This window comes from Dermacentor andersoni, chromosome 11 (assembly GCF_023375885.2).
Source record: "Dermacentor andersoni chromosome 11, qqDerAnde1_hic_scaffold, whole genome shotgun sequence".
Taxonomy (NCBI): domain Eukaryota; kingdom Metazoa; phylum Arthropoda; class Arachnida; order Ixodida; family Ixodidae; genus Dermacentor; species Dermacentor andersoni.
Window position 1 is genome coordinate 100,315,602 of NC_092824.1, and position 12,690 is coordinate 100,328,291.

A 12,690-nucleotide genomic window follows, 5' to 3' on the forward strand; every position below is an offset into this window, starting at 1 on the left:
ATCAACGGCGAGTATCTCAGCAACCTTCAGTTTGCAGATGACATTGCCCCGTTCAGGAACATCGGGGACGAATCACAACATATGATTGAGGACCCCAACCGAGAATGTAGGGTTGAAGATTAATATGTAGAAGATAATGTTCGATAGCCTGACAAGGGAACAAGAATTCAGGATCGCCAGTTGGCTTGCAAATACTGTACAGGAGCCGTTTACATAGGTCAGTTACTCACAGGAGACCCTGATCATGGGAAGAAAATATGGGTTGGAACGCATACGGCAGACACTGTCAGCTCCTGACTGGAAGCTTACCATTATCATTGAAGAGAAAGGTGTACAATCAATGCATTCCAACGGTGCTAACATATTGCCACGTGGTAGTGACGGTGAAGAAATCAGCGAAATTGTGAGTAATGAAACTAGCGTTTTATTGGGCGAACGTGTGCCCTCAAAAATAGGCTACACTTATTAAGGAACAACGACAGCGGTGAACACAGTCGTTGATCGTCGAAAGTCTGATCTGCCGGTCAAGCGCGTCGGCTTTTATGCACGAGCCATCGAACGTTCCAGAGAAATCGCTGGTGCCTGCGTGTCCCCCAGAAAGTTATACGCCATTCGCGTCGCGCATACATGCCATCAGATTACACAGGGTTCGATGACAACAGACAGCGGATAGAACCATCGATAACGTTCCAGAAACTTCCGATACATGCAGGCGCTTCCCGCGCTGAGCGATAACATTTGCTCGTACACTCTTAGGCAAAGTTACACCCTTTGGCTTGCCCCTTTTGCCACACAACAATAATCGTTATCTGCCTTGATGCGTTTCCTTTGTTTAACGCTGCGAGCCCGGGACTTTCCAGTTACGAACGCCACGCGCGTTATCAGCAGGGGCACTCCAAAGGGTGTAAACTGTTCTATGCTGATAACGCGCGTGCCGTTCGTTACGGGAAAGTACCGGGCTCGCAGCGTTAAAGAAAGGAAACGCATCAAGGCAGATAACGATTATTGTGTGGCAGAAGGGGCAAGCCAAAGGGTGTAACTTTGCCTAAGAGTGTAGGTGAAAAGCGCCCACCCGAAAAAATAAACAAGTCCACGTGTCAATGCCCCGCTCTCCAAGGACACTTATTAAACAGTAACAAAACAAAAAAGAAACAAAGTTCAACGTAATGCAGTCCAAAAAAAGAAATAAGAAAGTCCAAAGTTCAGCTATGCAAAGTCCCAAAGTTCGTTAGCGCTGGCAGAACTGCTTAAGTCGCACAACAGGGACTATTTTAGGTTTGTGAGCGGCGCCGCTGTGATTAGCGAAATGCCGTCTGGCACGACCTCATAGTCGAGTGCGCCAACGTGTCGGGTGATCTTGTAGGGTCCGAAGTAGCGGCGCAAAAACTTCTCGCCAAGTCCTCGTCGACCTATTGGGCTGCAAACCAAAGCACGGTCGCCGGGCTGGTACTCGATGTAGCACCGTCGAAAGTTATAGTGTCGGCTGTTGGTCCTCTACTGGTTCTTAATCCGCAGGTGGGTGAGCTGTCGGGCTTCTTCGGCGCGCTAGAGGTAGGTGGCGATGTCAAGATTCTCTTGGTCGGTGACATGCGGCAGCATGGCGTCGAGTGTCGTCGTCGGGTTGCTGCCGTGCTCTGAGTTGTTTCTTGCACTGCCATGTTATAAGGGAAGCTTACGTGCGGCAGGACGAGATCCCACGTGTTAAGCTTGACGTCGACGTACATTGCTAGCATTTAGTAAAGCAATAAACGGGGCTAGTTGATGGACGTTCATGGCTGTATAGCGCTTAGTGTTACACTGTTGGAACTAATGGACGAACATAACGAACATAGCTTGGACGTATACGTCCACGTTATGTTCTTTAAGTTCGTGTTCGTCCATTAGTTCCGTCAGTGCGACACTAAGCGCAATACAAACATGAATTGCTAGAATGTCGGCGAGGGTCTTATTCAGGCGCTCCGTAAGACCATTCGTCTGCGGGTGGTAGCCAGTTGTCGTCCTGTGGCTTGTCTGGCTGTATTGCAGAATGGTTTGGGTGAGCTCCGCTGTAAAGGCCGTTCCTCTGTCGGTGATGAGGACTTCTGGGGCGCGATGTCGCAGCAGGATGTTCGTTTCGCGAAGCGGGTGAGAGCTTTCGTTTCAGCGAAGCGGGTGAGGTAGTCCGTCGCCACGACGATTCACTTATTTCCAGATGTTGACGTCGGAAAGGGTCCCAACAAATCCATCCGGTTCTGCTGAAATGGGCGGCAAGGAGGCTCGACCGGCTGTAGTAATGCTTCTGGCCTTGCCGGTGGCGTCTTCCGTCGCTGACAGTCTCGGCATGTCTTCACGTAAAGGTCTTCGGTGGTCAGGCGCAGCCAGTAATACCTTTCCTGTATCCTCGATAGCGTCTGGGAGAATCCTAGATATCCAGCAGTCGGATCGTCATGTAGGGCGTGCAGTACTTCTGTACGCTGCGCAGTGCTGAGGGAACAAGAAGGTAGTTGGCGCGGACTGGCGAGCAGTTCTTCTTTGCGAGTAGGTTGCTTTGAAGTGAGGACGAAGACAATCCTCACTTAAATGCCCTAAAGACAACGTCGGTGTTCCCTTCCAAATACTCCACGAGGCTTTTTAGCTCCGGGTCTGCTCGTTGCCGTTCTGCGAAGTGTTCCGCGCTTATTATTCCAAGGAAGGCATCGTCATACTCGTCATCTTGCGGCGGCGGGTCAATGAGGGTGCGTGATAGGCAATCGAAATCAGAGTGTTTTCGTCCGGACTTATAGATTACAGTGGTGCCATATTCTTGCAGTCTGAGGCTCCACCGCGCCAGCCGTCCTGAAGGGTCCTTTATATTGGCTCGCCAACACAACGCGTGATGGTCGCAGGAGACTTTGAATGGCCTGCCATATAGGTAAGGAAGGAATTTTGCTGTAGCCCAAATGATGGCGAGGCATTCCTTTTCGGTCGTAGAATAATGGCCTTCCGATTTCGACAGCGACCGGCTAGCGTAACCTATCACCGTTCAAGACCGTCTTTCCTCTGCACTGCGCTGGGCGACGGGCGGGCGTGCTGGCAGTGTGGGTGCTGGCGCGGTTGCGGAAGGGGACCTTGACGGCGGGCGACGGCGGCGTAGGTCATCGCTTCCGGCTGGGGTAGCGCTGATGCCGGAACTTCTAGTGACTGCTGAAGCTCTTCTTTTACTATGTCCGCGATTGAGGCCACCTGGGGCTGTGACCTGGGGCACAACTTTTGCAGCTCTTCCCGTACGACCGCTCTTATTGTCTCGCGCATGTCATCGGCGCCCAGAGCTAGAGCTTCGGTACAGTTTGTTGTCAGCACACGGTGGTTGTATTACCTGGTGCGCATTTCAAGCTTCTTCTCGATCGTTGTGGCCTCCGAAACAAATTCAGCGACAGTCTTGGGCCGGTTGCGTATCAATCCGGCTAATAGTTGTTCTTTCACACCCCGCATCAAGAACCGAACTTCCTTTTCTGCAGACATGTCGGGGTCGGCGTGGCGGAAGAGGCGAGTCATTTCCTCCGCAAAGATTGCGATGTTCTCGTTCGGCAGCTGCATGCGGGTTTCCAGTAGAGCTTTCGCACGCTCATTGCGTGGGACGCTCGTGAACTTTTTGCAGGAAGCCGTTGCGGAACAGGTCCCGTGTAGTCAGTGTCGATTCCCTGTTTTCAAACCACGTCCTGGCGCCGTCTTCTAACGCGAAATACACATGCCGCAGCTTGTCGTCGGAGTTCCAGTTCTTGAAAGCAGCCTTTGTCTGTTTCCAGCCAGTTTTCCTGGTCCTCAAACGATGATCCGCGGAAGGTCGGTGGCTCCATGGCCTGTTGCAGAACGATGGAGGATGCTGCGGCTGCCATTGGGGCTGTCTTGGCCACGATCTTCTTGGTCGTCTCAGGTAGAAGTCTGTGCTCCGGGGGCAGCTGTTGTAGCCGGCGGCTTGCTCGATGGTCCGGGACGACGTTGGTGTTGTGATTGCAGTCCGGGCTTGGATCACGGCTTATCGGGGTGGTCCGGAACATTAACGAAAAGCAACTCCACCAGATATCACGTGGTAGTGACGGTGAAGGAAGCAGTGAAACTGTAACGAACCTAGCGTTTTATTGGGTGAATCTGTGCCGTCACAAATGGGCTAAACTAAAGGAACAACGACAGCGACGAACACTGCAGTCCTCGATCGTCGAAAATCTGATCTGCCGGTGAAGGGCGTCGGCTTTTATACACTGATTGGCTCGGGTACAACGTTGGACACGTTCTTAGCCTGAGTCAAATCTATGCACGACCAATGGCTCATGCTCAGTGAAATTCGCTACTCAGCAGCTGCTGGTTTTAATATTGCGCTCCAACGTGGACGAATACCGCCACCTCGGGGAGCCGGAGGAAAATGGCACGCACGTGGTTGGAGCGCTGCTGTCCCGAGGAGCCGGCGCAAAGTAGACACGCGCAACGTACCCGCCACCCCAGGAGAGCCGAAGGAAACTAGGCACGCAAGGGTTGGAACGACGACAAAGAGAGAATGCTGAGTTTTTGCTCGCGCACATGAAAATTTAACTGCAGGCTAGTCAAAACAACCTTGCTGGAAACACACACGCACACACACACACACACACACACACACACACACACACACACACACACACACACACGTTCCGATTTGCCTTTGTCTTTGGTGAAGAGAGCTGTTGCCAAGTTTTTGCTAGCATAACTAGCATAAATTTGTGTCGCCGCCTATCGGCAGTTCCTAGAAACAAAGCAGCCGTTCCGGCAGGGTCCCCATTCCCAGGGCCCGCTCTGGATGTGTGAGTGTGTGTTGGTCTGTCGGATGTCATAAAATGACAAGGACAGATAATATGATAGCGCACGTAGTACCTTATGTCCATTCTTGTCCTTTCTGGGGCTACTGAGATTCCCAGAACAGCCGTTAACTTGCCCAGAAACGTCTACAGCGACGAGTATGCTGAAATTTTGTAAGAGAAACCAGATCATAGTCATAGTCCAAGGGTGCTTGTCTGTGCCTTAAAATGTTTCGTAATAATTAACGCTTATCGCAGTTTTTTTTTTTTTTTTTACTTTCGAAGTCAACGTAGGGTGCCGTCGCATGCACGACACGTATATGCCCAATGGGCCGATGCCCATTTTGGTGCAATCGCCCGTAGAGAGGGAAAGATCTCAGAAGTGGGCTTCTTGGCAACGACGTTCTTATTGTGGTGAAGCCAGCTTTGAAGTGCGCTCTTCGGTGAGCTACGCGCACGCAGGCATCTGGACACTCGGGGGCGATTTTCGATGCACGTCATAAGTGTGTAGGGTACACTGGCGTAACTGAAAGGAAGTACAGCTGACGGGGAACTGGCCGCAGGTAGTTCCTATGTAAGTCGAACGGCACGAAGCACACGAACGTATGGCATTGAACTTCGCTCGACGCGGCGCACTGGGTATGGCAGGGTGTCTGGAGAGAGCGGTTTCGTAGCGTTCAAGAAAGGCGAAAGATGTTCATGTAAAGCTAAAGCGCGAAGGTAGGAACTGATGCATATATTTCCTGTGCAGCTTGTACTGACATTTCTGTAATATTCTCAGCTATATTAAGCTTCTTAAATATCATTGCACTCGTACGTCTTTTAATTGCATATTTAGTCATCATGATGACTCACGTTTAGTATCTGTTTCGACACCTCGTGTGTTTCTACCTATGACTTTTTCTTTATTTCTTTTTTTCTTCTTTATTTTGCATCGTGTCCTCGTGAAAGACGGCACCATGGCGTTTCTCGCGGTCCGTGTTTTGTTTGGGGACGTTAGAACGCGCAACATTTTCTTTTTTTTTTTTTTTTTACCGCTGTACGAGCAGCCGTTATAAGGCAATCAAGGCTCGCAAAAGAGAGAAAAAAATTAAAGAAGGAAAGAAAGGACAGCGATTAATAGACTTGGATGGGTTAGTTGGTTGTTGGCTTGATGGAACATGGTTATAAGGGCGCGATTTGAGGACAGGACACAGAAAGAATGCACACGGGTTGAAGTTCGGCGTCCATCCTGTGTGCATTCTTTCTGTGTCCTCTCTTCAAATCGCGTCGTTATAACCACGTTTCCATGAAGGAAATAAAGGTTCTTTATATTGGTGACACAGTTATTTTATAGATCTCGATCCACACCACTGTATTGGTTCGCCTTACTGTGGAGGCTGACGAAATGTAGAGCGGTGTTGTCGGCTACATAAACGCACTGTCATGCGATCCTTTTTTGTTATTATTATTTTTCATGTTATGTTCCCTGTGTCGTAACTGGTTTATTCTATCTCGGTGTGTGGTAGACCTGGCCTCAGGTCTGCAGACTATGAATATTTTGAACCGTAGACAGACATTAAGATGTTCTAGTGATGTGCTGGAACTTTGGGTATAAGTGCTTGTAGACCAACAAATTCAGAAAGTGTGGGGGGGAGGGGAGGGGGGTGGGAGTGGGCGACTGATTTCAGCGTCACCGCGGCGCGTGCAGCTTCGTACTCGACCGCGCCAGCGGAACAACCGCCTGTAGCAGTTCGACGATCACCGGCCAATCGAGCGAGCGTCTCAAACGCCCACCGCATTCCAGCAAAAAAACGCCGAATTACCACTGCGGGGAAGGGGGGAAAGGAAACGCCAAGACAACGGAGCGCTCACAGCAGAGACCCGGAGCTCCGGGAGAGGAGGTCGGGGCGCGGCAATATAAATACGCGGCCTAAATTTAGTCGAGCCGGGCTCTCCGAGTCCCTCGCACGCACGCGCAGGCACAGATCCTCGGGCGTAGAAAGCGAGACCCGCCGGCAGCAGTCAGGGTGGCAGGAGCAGCATGTGGGCCGTTACGCAGGACGTGTCCTCGGCGGCAATCGCCAACCTCAAGGAATCAAGCCATGGGGGCTCCTTTCACGGCAGGCACGCTGTGGTGCGTACGGTCACTGTACTTTGCGGCAGTCTTTACCTGCGAATGTTCCGAGGTATGCGACTCCGGCGTGCCATTGAGAAGTGCTTGCCAACGATTATAGCGTGTTTTCGTCCTGTGATGAAGGGCTTTGTTGGACTTTTATACATGCCACTCGACTTTGTAGAGTAGTTTACTCGGTAGGAGTTTAGCTTGCGGCATGCATTTGTGACGGCTGTCTCAGGCAATGAAAATGTAGGGTATCCGACACAAAACGATATTATCTTGCTGCCGGAGTTTCACACCAGTGGCGGACGTTGGAATTAGCCTGATTACTGCCATTGCGATAAATAATTGACCAACGTTTGCTAATTAACCCTCTAACATGAATTTAGCGGGCATGCTGTTGCAGAATTGAAGTCGGCAACTATTTAAAGCATAACTGTTAGCTAGAAAATCTACGCCTTGTAGCAGTTTCGACATACAGCTGTTCAAAACATTCATTGAAATGCCCTGTTGTTTTAGCGATCATATTTGCGCGCTGCGGAAAAAAAATTCACTATGGACACTGTTAACTGGAGCAGGAACAATACATTTCACATTGAAAGTCCGTACTTCTTGGAATAGGTGCTAGTAGGCACAATGTTTCTAGCAAAAGGTTTTGGTTTCAATACTGACTGACTTCAATTCTTCGACTACAATGTGTCCCCTAAAGTCATTAATTAAGAAACTAATTCAAAAATTACGTTTATTAATAATCGTATTCGCGGTCATCAAGCAGACTGTGACGTCCGTCACTGCAGCGAAACTGCGACGGCGAGAATTACATTTTTTTTTTTTTTTCGAAATCCCCTATTTTTAATAATCTGCGAGTCGATGGAGCGACAAGATTTCCTTCTCTGACCATTCCACCCGATTCTATGCCGTCCTTTACATACTAAACCGTCCGTTAGCTGTTCTGCCCACTGTTGGGACTATCGAACTGTCGTGTTCTTTCTCTCGATCTCGGGGCAAATGGAACGTCGTCTGCTCGCGTTTCATCTCTCGGCGCAGACGATCGACAAGCTTCCGGACAAGGTGCTGCTGCTCATCTTCTCGTACCTGCCGCAGCGCGAGGTGGGCCGGCTGGCCCGCGTGTGCCGCAAGTGGCGGACCGTGTCGGCCGACTCGCGCCTCTGGACCCACGTGTCTTTGCGGCCCGAGGTGTCCGGCCTCCACGTGGCCAGCATCGAGAAGCTGCTGGCGTTGATCGCGGTGCGATTCGGCGCCTCGCTGCGCTACATCGAGCTGCCCATCGAGCTCATCACGCACACCGTGCTCCACGAGCTGGGCAACAAGTGCCCCAACCTGACGCACATGCTGCTCGACTTCTCGACGGCCATGCAGCTGCACGACTTCAACGACCTGCACACGTTCCCCACCAAGCTGCGTGTCATGTGCATCTGCCTCTCCGAGGTTATCTTCATGGAGGGCTTCATGCGGAAGATATACAACTTCATCAACGGGCTCGAGGTGCTCCACCTCATCGGTGAGCGATGTGCGCCTGCTCGAACTTAAGCGTTCTGTCAAGTGATCGGTGTCACGTGGTACAATGCAACTGCATTTAAACGAGGTTAGCGAAGAAGATCTCGATGTAAGACAGTAGGGGTACGTCCTGAGAAACATACGAAATGCGTAGCATAACTGCGCATTTCCGCTGTATTAACAAATACAGCGGAAATATGTAACAAATGCTTTACATTACCGCACTTAACTAAGTACAACGATTATAACATGTGAAAGAGATCTTGGCATCGTGGTCACTGATTTCCCTTCTCCATTAGCTATACAAAGGAAGAATATACGTTCGCTTGAATACGTATATTAGCACATCAAAAAAATAGAAGTGAGCTTACTGTAATATACCGCGGTTTCTTCAATGTGTTTTGTGTTACTGTATTCTGTTGGCGCTGGTTTCACGAGTCCAGTAGTCACATCGTGCGGATTTATGCGCCGGTAATCAAGAGCTGCTTCTGAACATTAGTTCATCTATCTCTCTCTCTCTCTGCTCCTGCTAGGCACATATGAGAAGGTTGAAGAGGAAGAGGAGGAAATTTACGAAGTCATCAATATTCACAAGATTAAAAGTGCTGTGCCGAACCTCCGCTGTGTCAACATGTACGGTATCGCGTTTGTGGACGACAGTCACGTTGAAGCCTTCAGCAGTAACTGTATTCAACTGGAGTGCCTTTCACTGAACTTCTGCGCTAAGGTGACGGGTTCCACACTGAAGCTGCTCTTTCAGAGGTGTAAAAAGCTCAAGACCCTGTTGATGCAGCAGACAGGTAAGCAAATTTTGTTTTAAGGCGTTTCCTTTACAAAAGCCTCTAATTGTGTTGTTCAACCTAGGACTTAAGGCGGAGCACGTGATGGCAGCCGACTGGGAGAACACGAACATACAGGAGCTGGACATTACAGCCACAGAACTCCCTACAGAATGCCTTAGCGACCTGCTCTGTCGGTTGCCAAACTTGCGTTACTTATGCGCGGGCCAGCAGGATGGCTTCACTGATCAGGTCCTGGCTTGAACGAGGCGTGTAAATGTGCAATGTCAGTTGACTGGTGAAACATTGCAGGTCTTGAAAGACTGGATGGAAAAGGGGAACGTCAAGAACCTGATCGCACTGGATCTTGACAGGAATGAGAACCTGTCCGAGGAAGCGCTTCTGAAATTCCTTAAGGTACAGGGCCACATGCTTCAGGGGCTTGTTCTGTCTGGCATTCCCCACCTGTGCGAACAGTTCTGGCAAAGCACCTTGCAGATCATCAAAAAGATACGGTACGTCAAACATCCGAAATGTTTAGCTTGTCCGCATGCGTATTACCATTTACGGACATCGGGTTGCCGCAGACGTGCACGTGAGCTGTCGCGTTGGTGGCGCCCTCTTGTAGCGAAGAGTTTAAACAGGTAGGGCATAAAGTAACTAATGCAGTGACGAACTATTTCTACTTAGCTGCTGGTGCAAAGTGTCGGCAGCGACGTAAGCGTTAGCGTGCAGTTCTTTTATTTTTAACTGATGTAATAAAAAAAGAACCTTTCTAATATGTTGGCTGTGCAATACGTCACAGTAAGCCGCTACTGGCGTTGCTACTTCCATTCACATTACCAGTAACACAGTATTTCGCTGAGGGTAACAGATCCTACCCAGTACCTACAAGCTAAAATTATCCATTAGACAGATTTAGCGAACCGCTTTCGGTCTACCGTTATCTCAACCGTTCTCCGCCAGCCGGCATGTTTCCGCGTGTTAGCCAAGCCGCACAAGATTGAGGCTCAGCTAGCAGATGCAAAACTGGAAGGTGGTCTAAGCGTTAAAAGTAGAGCAGGAAGTTAAAAATCTCAATTTTGAATATCGCGAACGGCAATCTAAACTCGGCTTTCTTCTCCACCAGGATTCTCGTTGCTGGAATGGCGACTGGCTGCTGCAAGAAGATTCACCAGAAGATTCACATCGACTCCATGCTTGACGCCATTGCCAATAACTGTGCCGAGATTGAGAGACTGGAGATTGGCTGGGACAGTGAAACGCTTCGTTTTAGTGACCGCAGCAGTAAGGCCATTGATACGGTGCGAGTCAAGTGTCTCCGCTTGCGCTGTCTCGTTCTTTGCGACGGCAAGTATTTTGAGCTCGTTAAGTCAAACTTCGATCGGGCGGACAGACACACGCTGGTCCGTTCTACAACAAATTGCCGGGTGACGCTTGTCTACCTTCTGTCCTGCTACAAGGACCTTATCTTTAACTGACTCCCACGGGAGTTTGTGTTACTGATTTCGAACAAGCGTCCGAGCAATGAACAACGAAGGATGCAGAAGAACCTTTGACATTTATTCCATCTAAAATTGTATCTGGCGTCAGTCAATCTTTACTGTTCATGCTAAATTTATAAATTGATCCAAAGGAACCACAGTGTCCTTAGCAAGATCCTACCTGTAGGTACACCAAAATGCCTGAAGCGAACTGAAACAGCATCAGCCTGAAACTGTCCATGACATAGAACATCCATAAAAAGAGATCACAGGTTGAAAGTACAGGTTCTCTAGCTGTGCAATTGTGAATGCTTGTTGAAGCTCAGTACATAGCATGTCCTGCCCGCTGGTTTGCTTTCTGAGAATAATGACAGCCCAGAGCTGCTGAGTAATAAAGCTCAGATGATGTATTTCCGAACAGCCCGTCCACCGCATGCTGCAACAAGTGCGGTCTCGTGCACGACTCCCTTAGGAAAAAAGAAAAACAAAGCGTGGCATTAAGTTAGAAAACAAAGTGCGAAACTTCTTGCGCGTTTGCGACTAGTACAAACGGTCAACCTTTGAACCCACATGAAAGATTTTGACTGTTTCCTATACACGCAGTTGGATCTCTCAGAGCCATAGAGAATTCGGCCCAAGGCAGATGGCGAAATTTCCCTCAAGAGAGTTTGCTGTTAGGACAGTTGATATATGATATTTAGAATGAAAACAGCGCACACTAATAGGACAAGAATATTATGCGGAAACCCTCGGCGACGGAGCACGCGCCCATTCCCTCGCCTTCCCGGAGTTCCTTCGTGACAACTGTGGAGAGGGAATGCGTCCACTTCTTTCTCTCGGTGGTGTGTCGGCGTCAACGCCGTCAGCGTTCGACAGAATGCTCGCTTGAGTCTGCGGTGTGTACTCCATGGGCGAGTATCCTCTATGGATTCTCGTCCGCCGCACTTGACGGGGGCGGGGAGGGCGACGTGGGAGAGAGAGGCGCTGGGCAGGCCGCACACTAACCCAGAAATTTCAGTGGAGCCGGAGGGTCACGTGACCAGTGTGCCGCCTACCCCATTACAGACAGTTGTAGGTCAAGCGAGCGCTCACTCTAACCTGTTCACCCTAACTGACCGGGAAACTCAACCCGCGTTTGTCGCATTCACGTAAACGCCGCTGCACTAAGATTTAGTACTGACGAACACGGATATAACGTATTATCGATAAAACGAAGTTTACATTTGGATGGCCAGGCTTGGTGTCGTAGGGCTTCCTACGGCTCTGACGAAATGCAAAATCAATCGCACTGTCGGTTACAGCAAGCGAATATTTGTCCCGCTAATAACCCTACATATAGTAGACGTGCGCACGCAGAAAAGTGCGTATTCTAAAATGCGCGAGCGCATTTTTTGTCAGTTGCTCGTAAGCGCTCAACCGAAGTTTCGTACGCATGGTCACCTCGATCGCACCATCTAATGCACCATGCCTTGAGAAGCTCGTCACGGTGGGAAAAGCCGAACTGGCGACGGCGATTTCATTAATCGAAGGTGTTGAAAGCATCGTACTTCGAAACACCGTCAAAAGTCGCACGGCAATTTATTCCTTACAGTAAATTAAAGTTTTTTTATTATTATTATTATTGCGATAGCAACCCGCATTTTTCATTTTCCTGTGCTGCCCTCTGCAGCCGCACGCCGCTGAAAACGTTTTGTAAGGGTGCCGGGGCTTTTGCCGGTTGATTTTTGTACCTGCGCCCACGTCTAGCGCGCGTTGGTTGCGCGTTTCCTGGATCGCGAATCATTATTAATGGCTTCTTTGGAGTAGCATGTCGTTCCTGGAAGCCATGTAGCACTCACCGACTACTGGGTGAGCAGGCCTGGGTGCGCTGTTCTGCAGACAGTGCGGCCGATAAAGGCATGCTGAGTTCCGTTTGCCGATACGGCTGCCTTAGAGTTTGTTGTCGCTGATTTCTGCACTTGGAGCACGCTTTTTGTATCTTCGAAGTGTTCGAAGTTTAAGCAAAGCGTGCACTTGTTTGCCCT

At 49.7% G+C, this 12,690-nt stretch overlaps 1 protein-coding gene across 5 annotated transcripts in view; it reads left to right on the plus strand.

The window, feature by feature from the left end:
• The window catches only part of FipoQ (F-box/LRR-repeat protein FipoQ), a 695,691-nt gene extending 683,410 nt beyond the window's left edge, over window positions 1-12,281 (plus strand). For 3 of the 5 annotated variants that reach the window (XM_055075220.2, XM_055075221.2, XM_072285447.1), the window contains 5 exons: window positions 7,933-8,407; window positions 8,937-9,203; window positions 9,268-9,434; window positions 9,495-9,697; window positions 10,312-12,281. In XM_055075220.2, coding sequence (XP_054931195.1) covers window positions 7,933-8,407; window positions 8,937-9,203; window positions 9,268-9,434; window positions 9,495-9,697; window positions 10,312-10,663 — 1,464 coding nt within the window. In that variant the 3' untranslated portion in view covers window positions 10,664-12,281. Of the gene's footprint in view, window positions 1-3,764; window positions 3,893-6,454; window positions 6,904-7,932; window positions 8,408-8,936; window positions 9,204-9,267; window positions 9,435-9,494; window positions 9,698-10,311 lie in introns of those variants that run through there. The other 2 variants (XM_055075219.2, XM_050185895.3) reach the window with 2 other exon arrangements.
• Window positions 12,282-12,690: the final 409 nt, after the last annotated feature.